This window comes from Thermobia domestica, chromosome 13, assembly GCF_964235325.1.
Source record: "Thermobia domestica chromosome 13, izTheDome1.hap1.1, whole genome shotgun sequence".
Taxonomy (NCBI): domain Eukaryota; kingdom Metazoa; phylum Arthropoda; class Insecta; order Zygentoma; family Lepismatidae; genus Thermobia; species Thermobia domestica.
The window spans coordinates 175,230,651-175,248,895 of NC_137466.1; the positions used below are offsets into that span (position 1 = coordinate 175,230,651).

General features: G+C 35.3%; 1 protein-coding gene across 4 annotated transcripts in view; it reads left to right on the forward strand.

The window, feature by feature from the left end:
* LOC145668774 (uncharacterized) overlaps positions 1–18,245 on the forward strand; it is a 121,424-nt gene that overhangs the window by 57,879 nt on the left and 45,300 nt on the right. For all 4 annotated transcript variants that reach the window (XM_081736934.1, XM_081736936.1, XM_081736937.1 and 1 more), the window contains exons 13-16: positions 2,440–2,565; positions 8,730–8,867; positions 12,858–12,943; positions 15,775–15,896. In XM_081736934.1, the coding sequence (XP_081593060.1) occupies positions 2,440–2,565; positions 8,730–8,867; positions 12,858–12,943; positions 15,775–15,896 (472 nt within the window). The remainder of the gene's footprint in view (positions 1–2,439; positions 2,566–8,729; positions 8,868–12,857; positions 12,944–15,774; positions 15,897–18,245) is intronic.

Sequence of the window (18,245 nt, forward strand, 5' to 3'; positions counted from 1 at the left end):
AAATGTTTCAGATAAAACCCGGTGGATCTTTTCGTTATCATACTTTCTGAATTATTTATGATAAAGACCTTATACAACAAACTAATAATGAAAATTTAATTTTAAATGTTAGAAGTTAGAATGGATATGACGGTTCGTTATTAAAATATTTAGATACAAGGAAAATGCACTAAAAACAAATGGAAGTAGTATATTTAAAAATTATAAACGAAATTAACAGGGCCTTTAGCTCTTGCCTTTGTATATTTAGACTGTGCAACTCTATACTTTCATTCCGTTTAACAAAAGAAAAGTACAAAGGAACGAAATCCCACGAATTAGTGAATAACATTTTAGTCTGGAATGAAAAAAAAAAATGCCATTAGGTTGTCATTTTAAGGTAAAAAATTACTCTTTTGTCTTCTGTGAGCATCGTGAATCTTTCGAATCTTTACCGTAGTTGGAAAGACATATTGATCCTTCCTGTACATGACCATGTACTTAGAATTCAAAGTCGAACAGTAGTTGAAGGAAAAACAGTATATTTTTAAATCCCTTGTATTGCACCAGTAGTCGTCACTTCAAAATCGAAATGTTCCAGTGGTAGTCAGGATTTTGCACCAGTGTTCGACACTCATATAACGTGACATGATTTATTCAAAAACTCCCTGTTTATCAGTTTAAGGATAAGAATAAAGTACGTAGCTTAATAACTGTACATCACTTTTAGCACTCAAGAAAGAAAAGAATCTTTTTACATACGTCTTTAAAACAATTTTAGAAAGAAAAATGTTAACTTAATCACTGAATGTTAACTGAAGTTCAAAAGTTAACCATGTATCACTTTAACCTTAAGAGTACAATATAAAATACTACGTTTAATTACTATACTTCACTTTCAGTGCTCTGTACATACGTTTTTAGACATTTAAGAAATAAAATATGTTAACCGAATTCAAAATTTAACTAAACAGGAAATTTTTCTAGTAGGACACTGGAAATCTACTGGAAACATCAAAATCAACTCCAGTAGACACTCCGTATAGTTTTCAGGGTCGCTAAGCTGATTGGTTACAGTCCTGACGATATTTAAGCTCAAGTTGAGTCGAATAGAACGATATCGGACAGGTGTTCTGAAGTTCTTGAAAATTCTGCTTTTAAGAGAGAGAAAGGGAATGGTAGCTTCTGTAATTACCTTCGCCACAGTGAAATTGATGGTATCTGTTATTTTGATCGCATCACAGAAAAATTGTGAGCCGTTTGAAACTTCAAGCTGGATTTGTTCATGTCGTTTTGATTAAAGGACAATCCTAAGGGAATTGAGGAGTATAAAATTTATCCCCAAAATAAAATATATTATGAACTCGTATCATTACAGTTTTATGGTAATGTGTATCCAAGGAGGGGATGATGAAGTTTCTAACATTTTCTTGAACTTCTTTCCCCGTGCGAAGAATGGGCATTTCAGTTAGCTTCTAATTAAATAACAGGCACTGGTTTTCTGTCCACCAGTGATCAATTCCTCTTTATACAGGGTGTTTCGAAACAACAACGTTTGTGAAGTGATTACTGACACAAAGATAAGACAAAAAATATAAGACCAACTTGGGTACACAAATACTTCCTTTCGGAGTTATAGGCTGCCGAAAACATGAAAAAATGAACTTTAAAGGTCCATAGCTTCAAAACTGTGGGACCTGCCGTAGCCGGTTCAAGACTTCACTTAGGAATTAATATGTTCGCTATCCAAAAATACATGTTTAAGAATCGTGCGGTACTCGCGCAACAAATTTTATAGAGAGAGTTTGCCTAGGGGCATATAATTTGAAGTACTTACCAACTACATTTATAAAAATTGTTGTGGAAGTACCGCAGGATTCTGAAACTTGGATATTTGGATAGGGCACATACTAGTTCCTAAGTGAAGTCTTGACCTGACTACGATAGATCCCATAGTTTTGGAGCTATGGACCCTTAAAATTATTATTATTATTATTATTATTATTGTTATGTTTTCGTAACCCTATACCTCCGAAAGGGAGCACTTATGCACCTAGGTTGGTCTATACTTTTGGCTTGGTGTCAGGAATCCCCTCCGAAACGCTGTCGGTGTTGTTTTGAAACACCCTGTATAATTTCGACCTTCTTTGGAGACTTTTTACGTAACGTTCTCTCTAGTTGGTCTTCTTTACGTATTGATCGTCGAAGAGGATTTGCCTGAAACATTTGAAGAGTACGTGATCAGCCGGAAACTCTTTAAATTTGTAGTATCACTTGTAGATCCTCATATTTCCTCGCTTACAGAAATCGATATTTGAATATTAAACTTCACTGATATGTGCAGTATGAGAAGAGCATTCTTTAAGCATTCAGTGGTGTGTAAACTTTAAGCATGAGTAATACTAAGGATTTGGGAACTTCCTATTTTCTTTCTCTCTTGAAACTATTTTTATTTTATAGGTCAACATATCTCCTTCTCTGCACTCATCGTCTCCTCTTGATATGGCTGTGAAGGGACCTTTGGTGAGAGATTTGATGAATATGGCTGGATACCAGATCCCCAACAAAATTACTCCAGCTCAACAGGTAAACATTTCAGTAATTCATAGGTAACTAAGACCATGTCTAGACATAGTTTCAGTATTTTAATTTTACAAAGGCTGTTTTTTGGTGTTTTAATGTAAAGAGCTACGTGTAAATTTGAAATAATACAATTTATAATTTGGTTCCAGTAATATAATAAAGATTATCGAAAATCGCTAAAATATTTCAAGAACAATATTAACAGGATCAATATTAACAGACGGAAATCATATTCACGAAGAAATTAAATGTCGACTAAAAGCAGGGAATTCGTGTTACTACTCGGTTCAAAATCTCTTGTCGTCGCGAATTCTGTCGAGGAATTTGAAGCTTAAAATATATAAAACGATAATCATGCCTGTTGTTCTGTATGGTTGCGAAACATGGTCGCTTACTCTGAGGGAAGAACATAGACTGAAAGTATTTGAGAACAGGATCCTGAGAAGAATATTCGGACCCAAGAGGAACGAGAATGGGGAATGGCGGAAGCTTCATAACGAGGAACTACATAGTTTATACGGTTTACCCAACATTGTTAGGGTCGTCAAGTCTAGGAGGCTTAGGTGGGCAGGTCATGTAGCTAGAATGGAAGAAAGTAGAAACGCTTTCAAAGTCTTGACTGGTAGACCCATAGGAAAGCGACCATTAGGAAGACCTAGGCGCAGATGGGAGGATAATATTAAGATGGATCTCGCAGAGATAGGAATACAAAGTAGAAACTGGATGCAGTTAGCTAAGGATAGAAGTCAGTGGAGAGCTTTTGTGAACGCGGCACTGAACCTCCGGGTTCCATAGGCCATAGAGTTAGTTAGTTATTTCAAGAACTAATTTTCTCTTATTGCCATCCTTTTATCACAGGCTTTTCACAGTATAAGATTTAATAATTGACATCTTGTTATTCAGATCAAAATACATATTTACTCACATACATATATTATGCAGTTTTTTACTGAAATTCTCTTCCAAACATAGAGACACTTACTATGTACACAGAATTTATATGTTCACTCATAATTATTTGAAAAAATTTAGTATCGTAAGTCTTTTGTTAAATCTTGAAAACAAGCGGACTGGGTAGTGTAGTGGAAATTAGAAGTCAGTATGCGATTACTATTTGTGTTTTTTGCAGAATAATTTGGTTTCCCCCTGGTCTTCCTATCATATCCTTTTTAGGTTTCTTTCCAAAGAACTTAAACTTGATCGTAAATTGAAGAAATCACATTTTTCAGCTGTTATATCTTCTTGATGGGCCATTCTGCAGATATAAAGTGAAATTGTACTAATCTTGTTTGTAATTCTAAAGGAGTTGGGTAGTTCCTATATTTCAAATAAAGTAGTCGAATATCCTTTTTCAAGATTCTCACATTGGCTTAAATCGTATTATGGTAAACGTATATGGATGTAATAAAAGTAAAATATATGGATATATATATATATATTAATGAAAGGAGGAAACAACCGATTTATTTTACACACCACAATCCTCTGTAGGTGCGAATTAAACAACTTACAAAGAGTGAAAAAGTAGCTTGACTGGACCGGGACTCGGAACGGTAGTTGTTTAATTCGCACCTACAGAGGATTGTGGTGTGTAAAATAAATCTGTTTTTTCCTTCTTTTATTAATATATATATGAAATTACAACTGTCGAAAGATATTCTCAATATGGACACTGAATTGTCCAAGCACAGCAGCTTACTCTGTGGTAAAAGCCATGTGGTCTGAGTAGAGAGCACTGAGTGCAGGCGTGCGAGAGTGTTTGGCTGTTCTGGGAAGCGGACTGGGTAGTGTAGTGGTTAACGCATCGGCACGGTATGCCGGAGATCCCGGCTTCGAGTCCTGGTCCAGTCAAGCCACTTTTTCACTCTTTGTAAGTTATATGGATATATATGTTATTATTTATCTTACGGATAATTGAGAATATTAATTGTGTCATCGCAGTTCCTCTTTACGTCGTTAATCCGACATGTTGGACATAGTTTTGTAGGAAGATAGAAGTTGATACACGCTGTATAATACTGAAATTACACATTACTGCGTTCAAATAAGTTTCTTCGTATTGAGTACTTTTTTTAAATAATAATAATAATAATAATAATTAATGGTTTGCCACTGATATTGAAGCACAAGCATGTGAAGAACCTTTTGCGAAATCTGATGTAAGCCAAAGTGAACCTTGAAAAAGTATAATCGATTAATATGTCCGAAATGTACGAAAACAATTTCAGTTGTCTAGCAATATAAACAAGATCAGTATAGTTTAATTTTGTAAAATGTATTCCATGCGTTCCTGCCACCACGGCATGGCGCGTCCTCAGGTTGCGGATCGAAAAGAAGGCCTCTAGATATAGAGGTTAGCTGCGAATATACTGAATAAGCAGTCGCGGACAGACGACTAGGAGTAATCCTCCAGCTTGGAGGTTTGAGTAAGGCTAACAACCTCATCCTGTAATAATAATAATAATAATAATAATAATAATAATAATAATAATAATAATAATAATAATAATAATAATAAAAGGCACTTGTTCAGAAACCTTTACAAAAGCCTCGGACAAGGACTGATAACTTGGCACAACCTCAGCAAAAGAAAATGGACATGAGATTTGGAACATGGAATATTAGGAGTCTTTATAGGGCAGGCGCGTTAAAATCCGTAACGAGTGAGTTAGAGAAATACAAAATGGACCTAGTACAGGGTGTTTATTGGTCACGAAAGTCAAGAATTAGTCACGAAATTTAGCTTTTGGGTCACGACTTTTTTCACAAATATACGTAGAGAATTTAATATTTTGTTCTATAAAACGTCAAAATTCACTGCCAAAAATGTCTATGGTTGACTTTAGACATTACCAAATCGCAAGCAAAGCACAGTTCTATCGCACGCATGAAAATTCGGCCTAATTCACACCTAAATTCGCTTTTGAGATTGTTCTTCAACTGGGATCATTAAGCAGTGGCGATGCAAATCGCATCTCCGAAATCACCTACGCATCTAACCAGTTGATTCAACTGTGAGAAGACACCAAGTTTTTATCGCTCCGGGAAGCTGCCTGGATAAGTGCTAAAGAATATAGGTACTGTTCTTAGTTTTTGAATCTCGAAACTTTTTGGTTTGGTAAAGAAAAGGTCACGAAATTTCATTTTGGAATTTTAGTAGACACCCTGTAGTAGGAGTTCAGGAAGTTAGGTGGGAAGGAAATGGATCTGTTGATTCCGGAAACTTTACGTTCTTTTACGGAGAAGGAAATAAAAATCACCAGTTAGAAACAGGGTCTCTCGTTCACAAACGAATATTACCAGCAATTAAACGATTTGAATTTGTTACTGACAGACTTTCTTTTATTACTCTTAAGGGACGGTGGTGTGATATTATTGTTTTAAATGTACATGCCCCAGCAGAAGATAAGGATGACGATATAAAAGACAGTTTTTTACGAAGAAGTGGAACGGATATCAGACCAACTCCCGCGATACCATGTAAGAATTCTATTAGAGGATTTCAATGCGAAGGTAGGACGAGAGGATATTTTCAAACCGACTATAGGGAACGAAAGTCTGCATAAGGAAAGGAATGACAACGGTGTTAGACTCGTGAACTTTGCAACATCCAAAAACCTAATCGTGAAGAGTACAAAATTCCAGCATCGCGACGTTCATAAATACACATGGACCTCACCAGACGGAAAAACACAAAATCAAATTGAGCACGTCTTAGTAGATAGAAGAAGGCAATCTAGCATAATTGATGTCCGGTCGTTTAGAGGGGTTGATTGTGACACTGATCACTACCTGGTAGCAGCGATAATAAGAGAGAAATTGTCGTTGAATATAAGAAATATTCAATGTCCGAAAACGGAGAGATTTAATTTAAAGAAATTAGATGAGAGCCAGGTGAGAGAGGAATTCAAGATTGAAGTTTCGAATAGATTCTCGACTTTAGAAGATTCGGAGTGCACTGGTATTGAGGACACTTGGATTGAAATTAGAGATAGTATTAAAATTTCAGCAAAAGAAAAATTGGGACACGCGGAAATACATAGGAACAAACCATGGTTCGACCAGGAATGCATTAAACTAGCAGAGAAGAGAAAACAGGCAAAATTACGTTGGCTACAAAATCCGAATGAAATAACCACAAAATTTTGTAGACATCAGGCGGGAAACTTCCAAAATTTTTAGAACAAAGAAACGCGATTTTTTTGAAAGTTAAAATTAAGGAACTTGAAGATAACAGTAAAAATAAAAACATTCGGGACATGTATAAGGGAATAAACGAATTTAAGAAAGGCTGTCAACCTCGTGCTTATATTTTAAAGAAAGCTCACTGTACAGTTCTCACTGATGCGGATAGCATCTTACATAGATAGAAGGATTTCTTTGACCATTTGCTGAACACGCAGTCAAAAACTATTGTGCGTGGAGAAAAGGAGATACACACCGCAGAACTATATATTCCAGAACCTAACCGAATAGAAATAGAAACCGCTATAAAGAAATTAAAGAAACACAAATCTCCGGGTGTAGACGAAATTTCGGCTGAGTTAATTCTAGCTGGAGGCGAAAAATTGTGGAACAAGATACACCAACTCGTTCTCTTTATCTGGAACAAGGAAGAATTACCACAAGAGTGGAAAGAATCAATCATTGTTCCAATTTACAAGAAAGGCGACAAAACTGACTGTAATAATTATCGAGGCATTTCTCTTCTGTCAACATCCTATAAAATCCTTTCAAATATTCTATTAGCAAGATTGACCCCATACGCATATGAAATTATTGGAGATTTAGACGAAATCGATCAAATATTTACCATTCGCCAAATACTCGAAAAAAAGTGGGAATACAATACCCCGGTACATCAACTATTTATTGATTTTAGAAAGGCTTACGACTCGGTTAGGAGAGAAACATTATACAACGTTCTTACAGAACTTGGAATGCCGATAAAGCTAATTAATTAAGATATGTTTAAATGAATCCAAAGTAAAAGTCCGGGTAGGAAAATTTTTGTCCACGAGCTTTCACGTCGAAAATGGCCTGAAACAAGGAGATCCGTTGTCACCATTGTTATTCAACTTTATCCTGGAATACGCTATAAGGAAAATCAAAGATAGCAACCAGGACCTAGAGTTGAACGGTATTCACCAGGTTATGGCATATGCTGATGATGTAAATCTAATAGGGGATGGTAGGAGAACAATAGAAAGAAATGCAGAGATATTATTAAACGCTTCCAGGGACATGGGTTTAGAAGTAAATGCAGAGAAAGTAAATATATGAAAGTGTGTCGGGACCGTAATACAGCAAATTGTGGATGCGTTAAAATATTAAATAATTCTTTTGATAAAGTGGATACTTTCAAATATCTAGGATCAATATTAACAGAGGAAAATCATATTCAGGAAGAAATTAAATGTCGACTAAAAGTAGGGAATTCATGTTATTATTCACTTCAAAATCTCTTGTTGTTGCGAATTCTGTCGAGGAATTTGAAGCTTAAAATACATAAAACGATAATCATGCGTTGTTCTATATGGTTGCGAAATATGGTCGCTTACTTTGTAAGAAGAACTTAAACTGAAAGTATTTGAGAACAAGATCCTCAGACGAATATTCGGACCCAAGAGGAACGGGAATGGGGAATAGCGGAAACTTCATAACGAGGAACTACATAGTTTATACGGTTTACCAAACATTGTTAGGGTCATCAAGTCTAGGAGGCTTAGGTGGGCTGGTCATGTAGCTAGGATGGAAGAAAATAGAAACGCTTTTAAAGTCTTGACTGGAAGACCCATCGGAAAACGACCATTAGGAAGACCTAGGCGCAGATGGGAGGACAATATTAAGATTGATCTCGTAGAGATTGGAATACAAAGTAGAAACTGGATGCAGTTAGCTAAGGATAGAAGTCAGTGGAGAGCTTTATGAACGCGGCATTGAACCTCCTGGTTCCATAAGCCATAGAGTGAGTTAGTTAGTTTTAAAATGTATTCCATACGATGTAGTAGTAAGTTTCCATATACTTTACGTTATGATCTATCTGATTTTCTTTTTCCTTGGGATGTGTAAAAGTAGGTTTCTTTAGCTGCCTGGGAATGTAATATTTATTTTTAGTACATAATAAATACTAGTAGTAATTCGTTGCGAACTTTCCTCTTTAATAGAATGAGATGCTGAAGTCTTTCAAGTTAGGGGAGAAGGTGACATCTCTATGTTTCGACAAGCGATTGTATACTATGGCGCTATCGAAGGAAGAGCATGCGAAGCACACACTATACGAGCAGTATACGTCAAGGGAAGATGTAAGTATAAGTAGAGTTAATGAAACGCACCCCTGGAACTCCACTTAGGCTTAATCGTAGTAGTGGAGTTCAAGGTTAGTATTTTATTACTGAATGTCCATCCTATCAATTCATTAAATAATTGTCTTCAGAATAGAGAAAAAAGTGTTAGTAATACTTTGTAAATAGCAAATATTTCAAGTTTCTGCAGGACATTTTTAAGAATGTGATTTAATGTATATTTATATAATTTCTAAATGTGTCCAAATGTACTTTAATTGGTATGTAGCTGTTACAGCAATCTGTTGCTTTTGTCACAAATTAGTTTGTCTCTGGGAAGCTCATATGAAGATTTTTCATTCTCAGAGTAAAATTTTGCACTTTTTCCGTGTGTACAAGCAAGTGAGATTGCCGATAGAATTAAAGACATTTGGATAAGTATGTTACTTTTTATTATTATTATTATTATTATTATTATTATTATTATTATTATTATTATTATTATTATTATTATTATGATTATTATTATTATTATTATTATTATTATTAATATAAAGTTTTGGAGTATTATCTTTGGGAAATAAATAATGCAGTTTTCTGTGCTGTATGTATTACATTGAACACCATAGCTTTAAAAATAATGAATTTTTCTGTAGTCAGTTAAAATTGATTCAATTTTTATGGAACTACTTTCCAGAGACATTTCAAAAGCATATGACAGCATTTTGTAATTTTTTCGAGTTATGAACCTAATGTGAAATATTCATATTAGTGTAAATGCATTGAATTTCAGTATGTCTCCAAAATACATGGGGTAGTCGGCGGAATCTGATAAGGTGACGTTGCTCATCGATCAACTTGAACTTGGATGAGGATTTCATTAATCAAGGCTCGATCATGATTGCTAATCAATCCATGTGCATTCTTGCATCGTTGACGTGGAAGATTCATCTTCATGACTACGCTAAGCCCCATATAAACCAACACCATTGAGATGTCATGGCTCATCCAGCCTATAGCCTGCTTTAGATTTCAATGTCTTCGGATAATTTAAAAACAGTTTGAAAGGATTTCGCTTTCGTCTGGACCAGGAACTACAGGAGATGTTGGAACAGTAATTTCATTCACAGTCACAAGAATTCCTAAGCAGATTCACCTGGTGTGTCGCCTGGTATCACAGTAGGAAAAGTGTGTTTAGTGATAGAGAGAATATTGACATATGTGAATGAAATTACTTTTCTTTTACTGACTTGTACCGGTTTTGACCTAAGTAACCAGTAGGTGAGCATATAATTCGAACAAAGAAGTTACGAAGTGGACATGAAAAGTAAATAATTTAACTGAAATTAGACAGTATCATATAACACGAAAAAGCAGGGATTTCATGAGAGATGGAGGGGAAGAAATAGAAAGAAAGGAAATAATAAAAGAGTGGCAATTGAAGAACGTCAGATACTGTGTCCGGATTCCTGAGTTCCCCACGACAGTAATAATGCAAGTGAGACGAACGGGACAGTACACATCCACTGTACCTGAAGTATCAAATATGATGGTCGTGATATTGAATAATATTTATTTATTCAATTAATAATTCATGAAAAAGTTAACAAATGATTTTTTTCAGAAGGCTTTACTTCACAAAAATGCTTAGATTTGTATCACATTTAATCTTGTAAATCGTTCAACTAGTCACTAATCACTCTAATACATCACTCCATATACACCTAATGTATTCCAAATCGTTCCTAAATGCAATGAAAGTGAGGTCAGCGACCCTGCTGGCTGCAGTTATAACTAATTGCATCGTTCACTTAGTTCATTTATATTTTATTCTTCGACGCCTTGAAATGCAAAAATCAAGTTGTGATATTCAGTTACAGGCATACTTTTCAAGACATCATATATTTAGATGTATAGAATTTGGTACAAAAATATTAAAATCATGTTCGTGATATAGTATAATTATTAAGATAGTTTCCAACAAATTTCCACGGAAGACTTTTTTATTCTACCTTTCCAGCCACCAGTTTCAGTGCTTCCTAGAGGTTACTCTAGCCGCTGCACATGCTCTGAATGATTAGATTCGTTCTTGTTTTTAATAGTTCAGGCTGCGGAACTCCTCTTTGAGGTGGTTCTGTAGTATAACCCCTACCCGCCCTGTTGAAACCTTTTGTACATATCCTTATTCTATGAACTAGTTCTCGTTAATAACATAATTGTAAACAATGTTGCAAACTTCTAATGTTGATTTAAAATGAAATGTGAAGTTTCACGGCCCAAAGTAGTTAATCGAAAACCATTTGTGTGATATTGATCTAAGCAATTTTTCGTAATAAACTCTGTTGGAAAAAGTCAAATTTTCAATCTTTTGTAACTTTGTTTCTATTAATTAGATGTATGTCATTCGTGAGCATAGCATTCAACGCTAATGTACATGAGATGCCATCCGCCTCACTTGGATTATTACTGTAGTAGAGACCAGTAAAATTTGGATAATTGTGATATTGTACATTTTCGTTTGGCATATAGATTTGAAATATGTATTAATTAACATAGTATCATTTGAAGAAAATCGGCTTCATGTCGCGTTGGGTTTATGTTAATCTGATGTTATTATCGAGTATGTCAATGTTCTTCTGTCTATAATTTCATGGTACAGAATTTCAGCATCATGTATTACTTTAAAAGATACAAGAGCGCTTCGAGAGGAAAGGTCCACTGTGTATATGTAAATAATAATTAGCAGAAAATAGTAAAATGAAAACAGAACCACTTACACATAAGTACTTTAGCTAAAACTCTTAACGAGGTAGGAAGAGGAGGAAGTATGAAGGAAAGAGAAAAATTAAAGAATAAACCAGTTGAGAATGCTCCAAGAGCATTGACAGAACGAACTTAAAAAGGATGGAGAGATGGAGTGGGAAGAATAACTGAGATTTTTCCTACATGCAAAAGTAAATCTTTTATCCGGACTTTCCTTTGTTTCTCGCAAAACATCTTTCTCTAAGACTTAAGGTTCTCGAGATATGGCTCCTTAAATCTCCCGAAATCGGACCTATTTTTTGGCCACTATCTCGGAAACGGTAAGTCAGAGATGATACAGGTGTTGATCAATACTTAAGAGGTTGGTAAATATTTTGGTACCAACATTAACTAGTGGCCATTGGTCAAACCAGTGGCCATCGGTTACTATTTGGTACCAAAATGTTCACCATCCTCTTAGGTATTGATCAACGTCAATATCATCTCTTTATAGCTTATGGTTTCCGAGATATGTCTCCTTAAATATCCCGAAATTGGACTTTCTTGGCCAATATCTGGGAACGGTAAGTGTGGCGCGAAAAATTCCATCACTTTCTCAGATAGTTTTTGATGCTTTACCGAATGAAGGGCTCAAAATTGAAAAAAATTGCAAATAACGACAGACAAATACACAGACATTGGAGAATTCAGTAACGAACTTAAGTTCGTTGAAAATCCGAGAAGCGTGCAAGTGAATGCAATGTTCAAATGCAGGGTCACGTGGTAGGGTACCAAGCTGTTGGTAGACAGTCTATGTGATCCTGCATTCCAGCATGGCACCGACTGATCGCTTCTCACCTTTTTCTTTATTCTTTTGTTTACTTCTTGCCGTTCCTGTGTTATGAAAAGTATTTAGTGTGTGCTTTTGTTATATGAGGCGCGTAGTATCAAAATCCACCACATCCTTTTCGCTTAGTTTCGCGTAATCTCACAAAACGTGCAGTAAAGCCCCATATACATGCGTACAAAGTCCCATATTTGAACTAGTGTTTTAGTATGAAATATTAAGTTTTTAAACATAATTCTGTTTCCATGGGTTTCTTTTAGATCACACATATAACAAGCGATGTATAACTCAATTTCGGTAATGTTTTTTTAAAAAAAGGAGGCTTTTGATACTAGGCGCCTTATAAGTAAATTACGTAATTCCATTAGACAGCTAACTAAAACTTGCTTTGCTGACTTGATAAATTAATTATACACTTTCAGTACCTGGATGGAATTCTCAACGATCTCACAGCAGATGATGTACGACACTTAATTCAGTCAGAAGATGAAATCACACAGGCTGGAAGGTAAGTCTTAATTATCTTTTTTAAGTTGAAACCAATGATACACGAAGGATTCACCAGAACGCTCGCTCGGTCTTAATAATTGATTTAAAATAAAACTAAATATCTAGTTCCCACGATTATACTTTGTATGCTGATGGAGGCAGATGATTTAAATTATGAAAGAATTTGTGAAATGAAAATATGAAAGCAAACGGAAGAAACCCGAAAAAAGAAAGACAGTGATGTTGACTACAAATTGTTATTAAGGTCATTTCTGTTAATATTGCAAATAATACATTTTTAATAAAGAAATATATGCTTAGCTTACTACCCTTGAAGAGAATTTATAGGTTGATATTTCAAGTGAGATGAGATTTCAAGAACTGGATTTTTTTTTCTTTAAAGAAAACAGTTAAATTATTTTACTTTCCTGTGCTTAATTAATCTAGCACTTATCTAATACCTATCCATCCTGATTTATGGCTCTGATATTACTACAGAAATAGTACCTAGTCTAGCCATAAATTCTGTCACACTTTTTTTGTGAAGATATGAAATACGGTTTGAAATTTTTCAATTGTCTTTTAATATGTTATAACCACATACATTCTTTACAATTGGCACCTATCAAACTTCAAAATATCCACCATTGGTACGCACACAGGCTTTGAGTCTCTTGGGCCAGTCATCTATTGCAGTACGGAGAGTATCAATCGGAAAATCCGCCGACAAGGAACGCTTCAAACTTTCAAGTGAAGGGTGTCTTTTCTTGCAGACCATGTCTTCTAGCATTGCCCACAGTTTGTAGTCCAGGGGGGGGTTAAATCGGGACTACCAGAAGGCCACTCAGCACTGGAGATGAAATCTGGTACATTGGCCTCCAATCACTGTTGTGTCATCCTTGCCTTATGAGCTGGCGCAGAATCCTGCTGGAAGGTCCAGTGATCATTGTTAAACACGGTGTCACTCAAGTACTACACATAAGCTCCAGAACAGTTTCCACATATACCCTGGCACTTGTTTTTACACCTTGCTCACAAAAGTGAAGTCTGGTGTGGCCTTCATAGCTCACTCCCCAACAAACCGTGACTAAGGAAGGGTGGTGACCTCTCTGAACCTTAGGAACTCTCCTACGAGCTTCTCGAGAGCTTGCCGCATATATCCTTTGGCGGTTAAAGCTCTCTTCAATGATAAAGATTTTCTCGTCGGTAAAGAGGATTTGAAGATATCCATTGTTCGCGTACCGCTGTAGGAGCTGTCTTGCTTTCAGTTTCCTCTGCTGCTTCAGCTGTGGTGTCAAGAAATGCCCCGTGCTCCACCGATACGCTCTGTGACCTTCAGATATTCAGAAAGTAACCTGGACATTGATCTTGGGGCCATGTTGAGCTCCCGTGCCATGATCTTCTGCTTCCGGAGTGGATTTCGCCGCACACGAGCTGCCACTGTTCTCACACTATGAGGACGACTATCCCTTGGCCGGTCACGTACACTGCCGGTCTTTTGCTGGTTTTCAGATGTTTCAGCAGTTTGAAAACCTCACTTGGTTAATTTCCACCCTTATGCAAGGCAATCACTGCAACTATTTTCGTACTCACCCCACTCCATGCTTAAGCGAAGCAGATCCGCCCGTTCTCTTTCCCTGTTCGACACACACTGACCAGGGCTGACCTTGAGCTAAATTGTACCTTGCCATCTGCACAACAGGTTCTACAATCAAAGCCAAAAGTTTGTGACAGTATTTATGGCTAGACTAGGTAGCCTATATTTTCTCTTTAAGAACACTAAGATATGCACATGCTTAATTTTGTTGATTTTCAATATAAGTTACTTAATTTTCGTACAATACTTCGTTGAAGAGTACAGCAAACGTTCACATGTATTCTTTTCAAAGCACGAACTTATTCTTCCAGACTGTTTCAAAAACTTACAAGAATATCTCCATTAATATCCCGTATAAATAATGCAAAGGTAATTTTGTAAGTGATAGCAAAATTCATTTATTTTCACATCGTTTTAACTATAGTACATGAGGAAGAGATTAAATTCTTTCATTTATTCTAATGGAAAGGAGAAATAAATGAAATCAATAGTTCGATTCTATAAGTTATGAAGGTAAATGATAACATCGGTCTGTGGCATGTTTTCTTCCCATGTTCTCATTCCATCAATATTATACTTCATAATAATTCACTTTCATCAATTGTTCGTCTCCTGTAACCTACAGGACATACCATGGGACGTAAAAATTAAAGATTTCCTTTAGTTCCATTGTAATAGATTGGAAATCAGCACTCGTTCTTTGCGCTCAATACACCAAACACACTTACCATATCCACCAAAGAATTTTCATTGGAAGAAGGACCAGCGTATGTTGTAAGGAATGACTTCGTCGTATATGTAAAACAGGGGCGCCCCACAGGGGAGCTCACCAGATCTGGACTCGCCTAAAGCTTTTTAACTTGTGTTAATCTGGATCAGGGGCACACTCACGATGATCCATCCAATTTTAGTAACTTGATAGACATTTGTACACTTTCTTAACTAGACTTGCTGTAGCAGAAAAGTGGTTGATGTAACCTAACCTTCACTGTCTTCGATTAGATTTGAACACTTCTTATGAAAACAATTTAGTTATATCACCTTTTTCATAGAATAGAGTGAAAGTATTTGAAAACTACTTTCATTTTCTCAAGTGTAGAATAACACCAGTTCAGTACTACATAGAAGTAACAGTATTGGACCCACTCGTACAAAAATTTCTGGATGTGCGTGCCTAGTGTAAATCAGTCATTACTTTTCTTTTTCTGTGTAACTTAACAATTATAATAGTAATTTTTATATTTTATTTTTAGGTTTATCAAGATCTTCCCGACTCATCAAACGTACAAGTACAATGAATTCTTTGAAGCTCCAAGATATTACAACATGTTGTTTGATGCCTGGGAGTGCAAATATTATACCTGTAGAGAAAGAGGTAGGTTCTGTTCATACGAAAGTTCAGTTTATGTTTATATATATAATAGGATTTTAATTTTGTGGCAATTTATATTATAAAGAATCAGGGTTGGCAAAAACGATGGTTTTTATTGAAAAAAACAATAAACCAGGTTTTTTTGGTTTAAACCCGGTTTTTTTTTAAACCAGGTTTTTTTGGTTTAAATAATTTGCTCTATGTATTTATATCACATATGGACAGAAATAGGCTTGTTTCGCCTTGGTGTTGGTATGCAACAACCGAGTTATGCTGGAAGGGGTCACATAAGCTTAAAACGGAATCCAAACCGCTTCTCGGCTTACATCCAAGAGAAATTGTCCTCCATTTGAACTCGAAACCGGGACTAATTGGCCACAAATGCGATACGTCTGCCGGCTCACTCACGAAGGGCTCCTAATAAAAATACTTGACTGATCTTTACACATTTGTTAATATAATCATCAAGAGTCATTAAGACAGGACAAAAAGATAAACAACTGCACAAGTGGAGCCATTATACATAATTACATATGGACAATTTCGAAGTACTACAGAGTATAGAAGAACTAATTTAGTCCAAGTCAGTTCACTACGACTTTTATTAGTCCAAGTTAAAGAAATATAACGACTTACTTTGCATATCAATAAGAAAAGTGAATCAAGATACGAATTATTTGAGTCCACTTTGGCTCTGACCCGTTTATACTTAAATAGTTACCAAAGATTCTTATTTTAATAATTGCCTCTCGTGGGTTTGTATGACCCCCCTCCCCCAAAAAGTACGGCATTTCGATGTATTTTGTCAATAGTAAACATTATTAAAACGAAACAATGTTTAGAATTTTCCTTTGGTGGCATAACAATAACAAACTATTAAAAAGTCACAAAAGAAACATACAAAAAGTTACATAAAAAAAAAGTTGGTTTTGGAATATAATCTCTTTGAGTAAAGAATGGGGAATTTAGGTTTGAATATAGTACGAATAATATATGTGAGTGAAACGTGATAATCCACAAAAGTGTGGTTCATCAAGATTTTACGAATAGTTACACTTTTACGAACATTTTTCGTTTTTTGGTTTAAACCAGCCAACCCTGTAAAGAATGTTAATTCTTAATGATTTTGGCTACCATCATTTACAGGTATACAGTACTAAACGTGTAGATTATTTTCTTCACAAAAAATTTTCCCGCATTCTTCAAAATCATCTGCTTCACAAAAAATACTTAACCGATAAGCAGGCATGTTGGGGTATAAGTGAAAGTACTCCACGTACTAGTTAGTCTACAATGTGGCAACACTGTTTACGATTTCAACTGCCACTCGAGGCTTGTTGTTCTTTGATAGTGAACTGATGCAATCGAATGTATTTCATACGTGGTTTGACTGGAAAATATTCTTTATTTCAAGTGAACACAAATTGGGGGCATAATGATATTGCACGAAAATGTGATTGATTAGAAAGCTTCAAGAAATTTAATGTAGTTGACAACCCTGGTTACAAATTAATATTTATGAAATGTATTATGTATTATAACATTAATGTGGATCATAATAATGTTAAAATATTACAATAGCAGAAAAAATCCTCATAATATACGTATCAGGGTAGGAAAATTCCATGGAATTGGCAACCGTAAGTAATTTATGTATGATGTAAATATTATGATTGCATTAGTATTTATAAATGATTGTCTGCATGTGATTGCTAACACACACACACACACACACACAAAAAAAAAAAAAAAAAAAAAAGTGGAGTACGATATTTCCACGCACCTTTTTAAGAGTTAAATGTTGTCGAGTAAACAAATGACATGCCACCAAGTTTTTGTAAGGCATGGTTCCAGTTTCTGTTCCATATGGAAGCAAATTCCATTTTAAAAGAGAAGGTTCATATCTGAATAATCTTGTTATATTTGCGAGTGAAAACTCACAACAATGAAATGAGCTCAGCATTATAATTAGGCCAAGGAGTTCGAGTATGGTATGTAAACTCAAAAGTGCAAAGCAAGGAGCTGTGATAGCATTAATAACACACAAAATGTAGTTTCGTATATGCTTCGAGAACTGCAGATAATTGCAAACACAGCTACATAGGTTTTGCTTTCACCCTTTTTGTTTAAACTGCAAAACGTCTTAATAACGGTAAAAAAAAAAAAATATATATATATATAATAATAATAATAATAAAAACGGAAAAGTGTTTCGATAAATACAGGAAGTAAAAGATCGATAAATACAGGAAGTAAAAGATAATAATTACCTTCAAATGCCATTATTATAGATGAAGTACTTGAGTTTTAATGTAAATGACAATATTTTTCTAGGGATGAATCAGTGCAAGA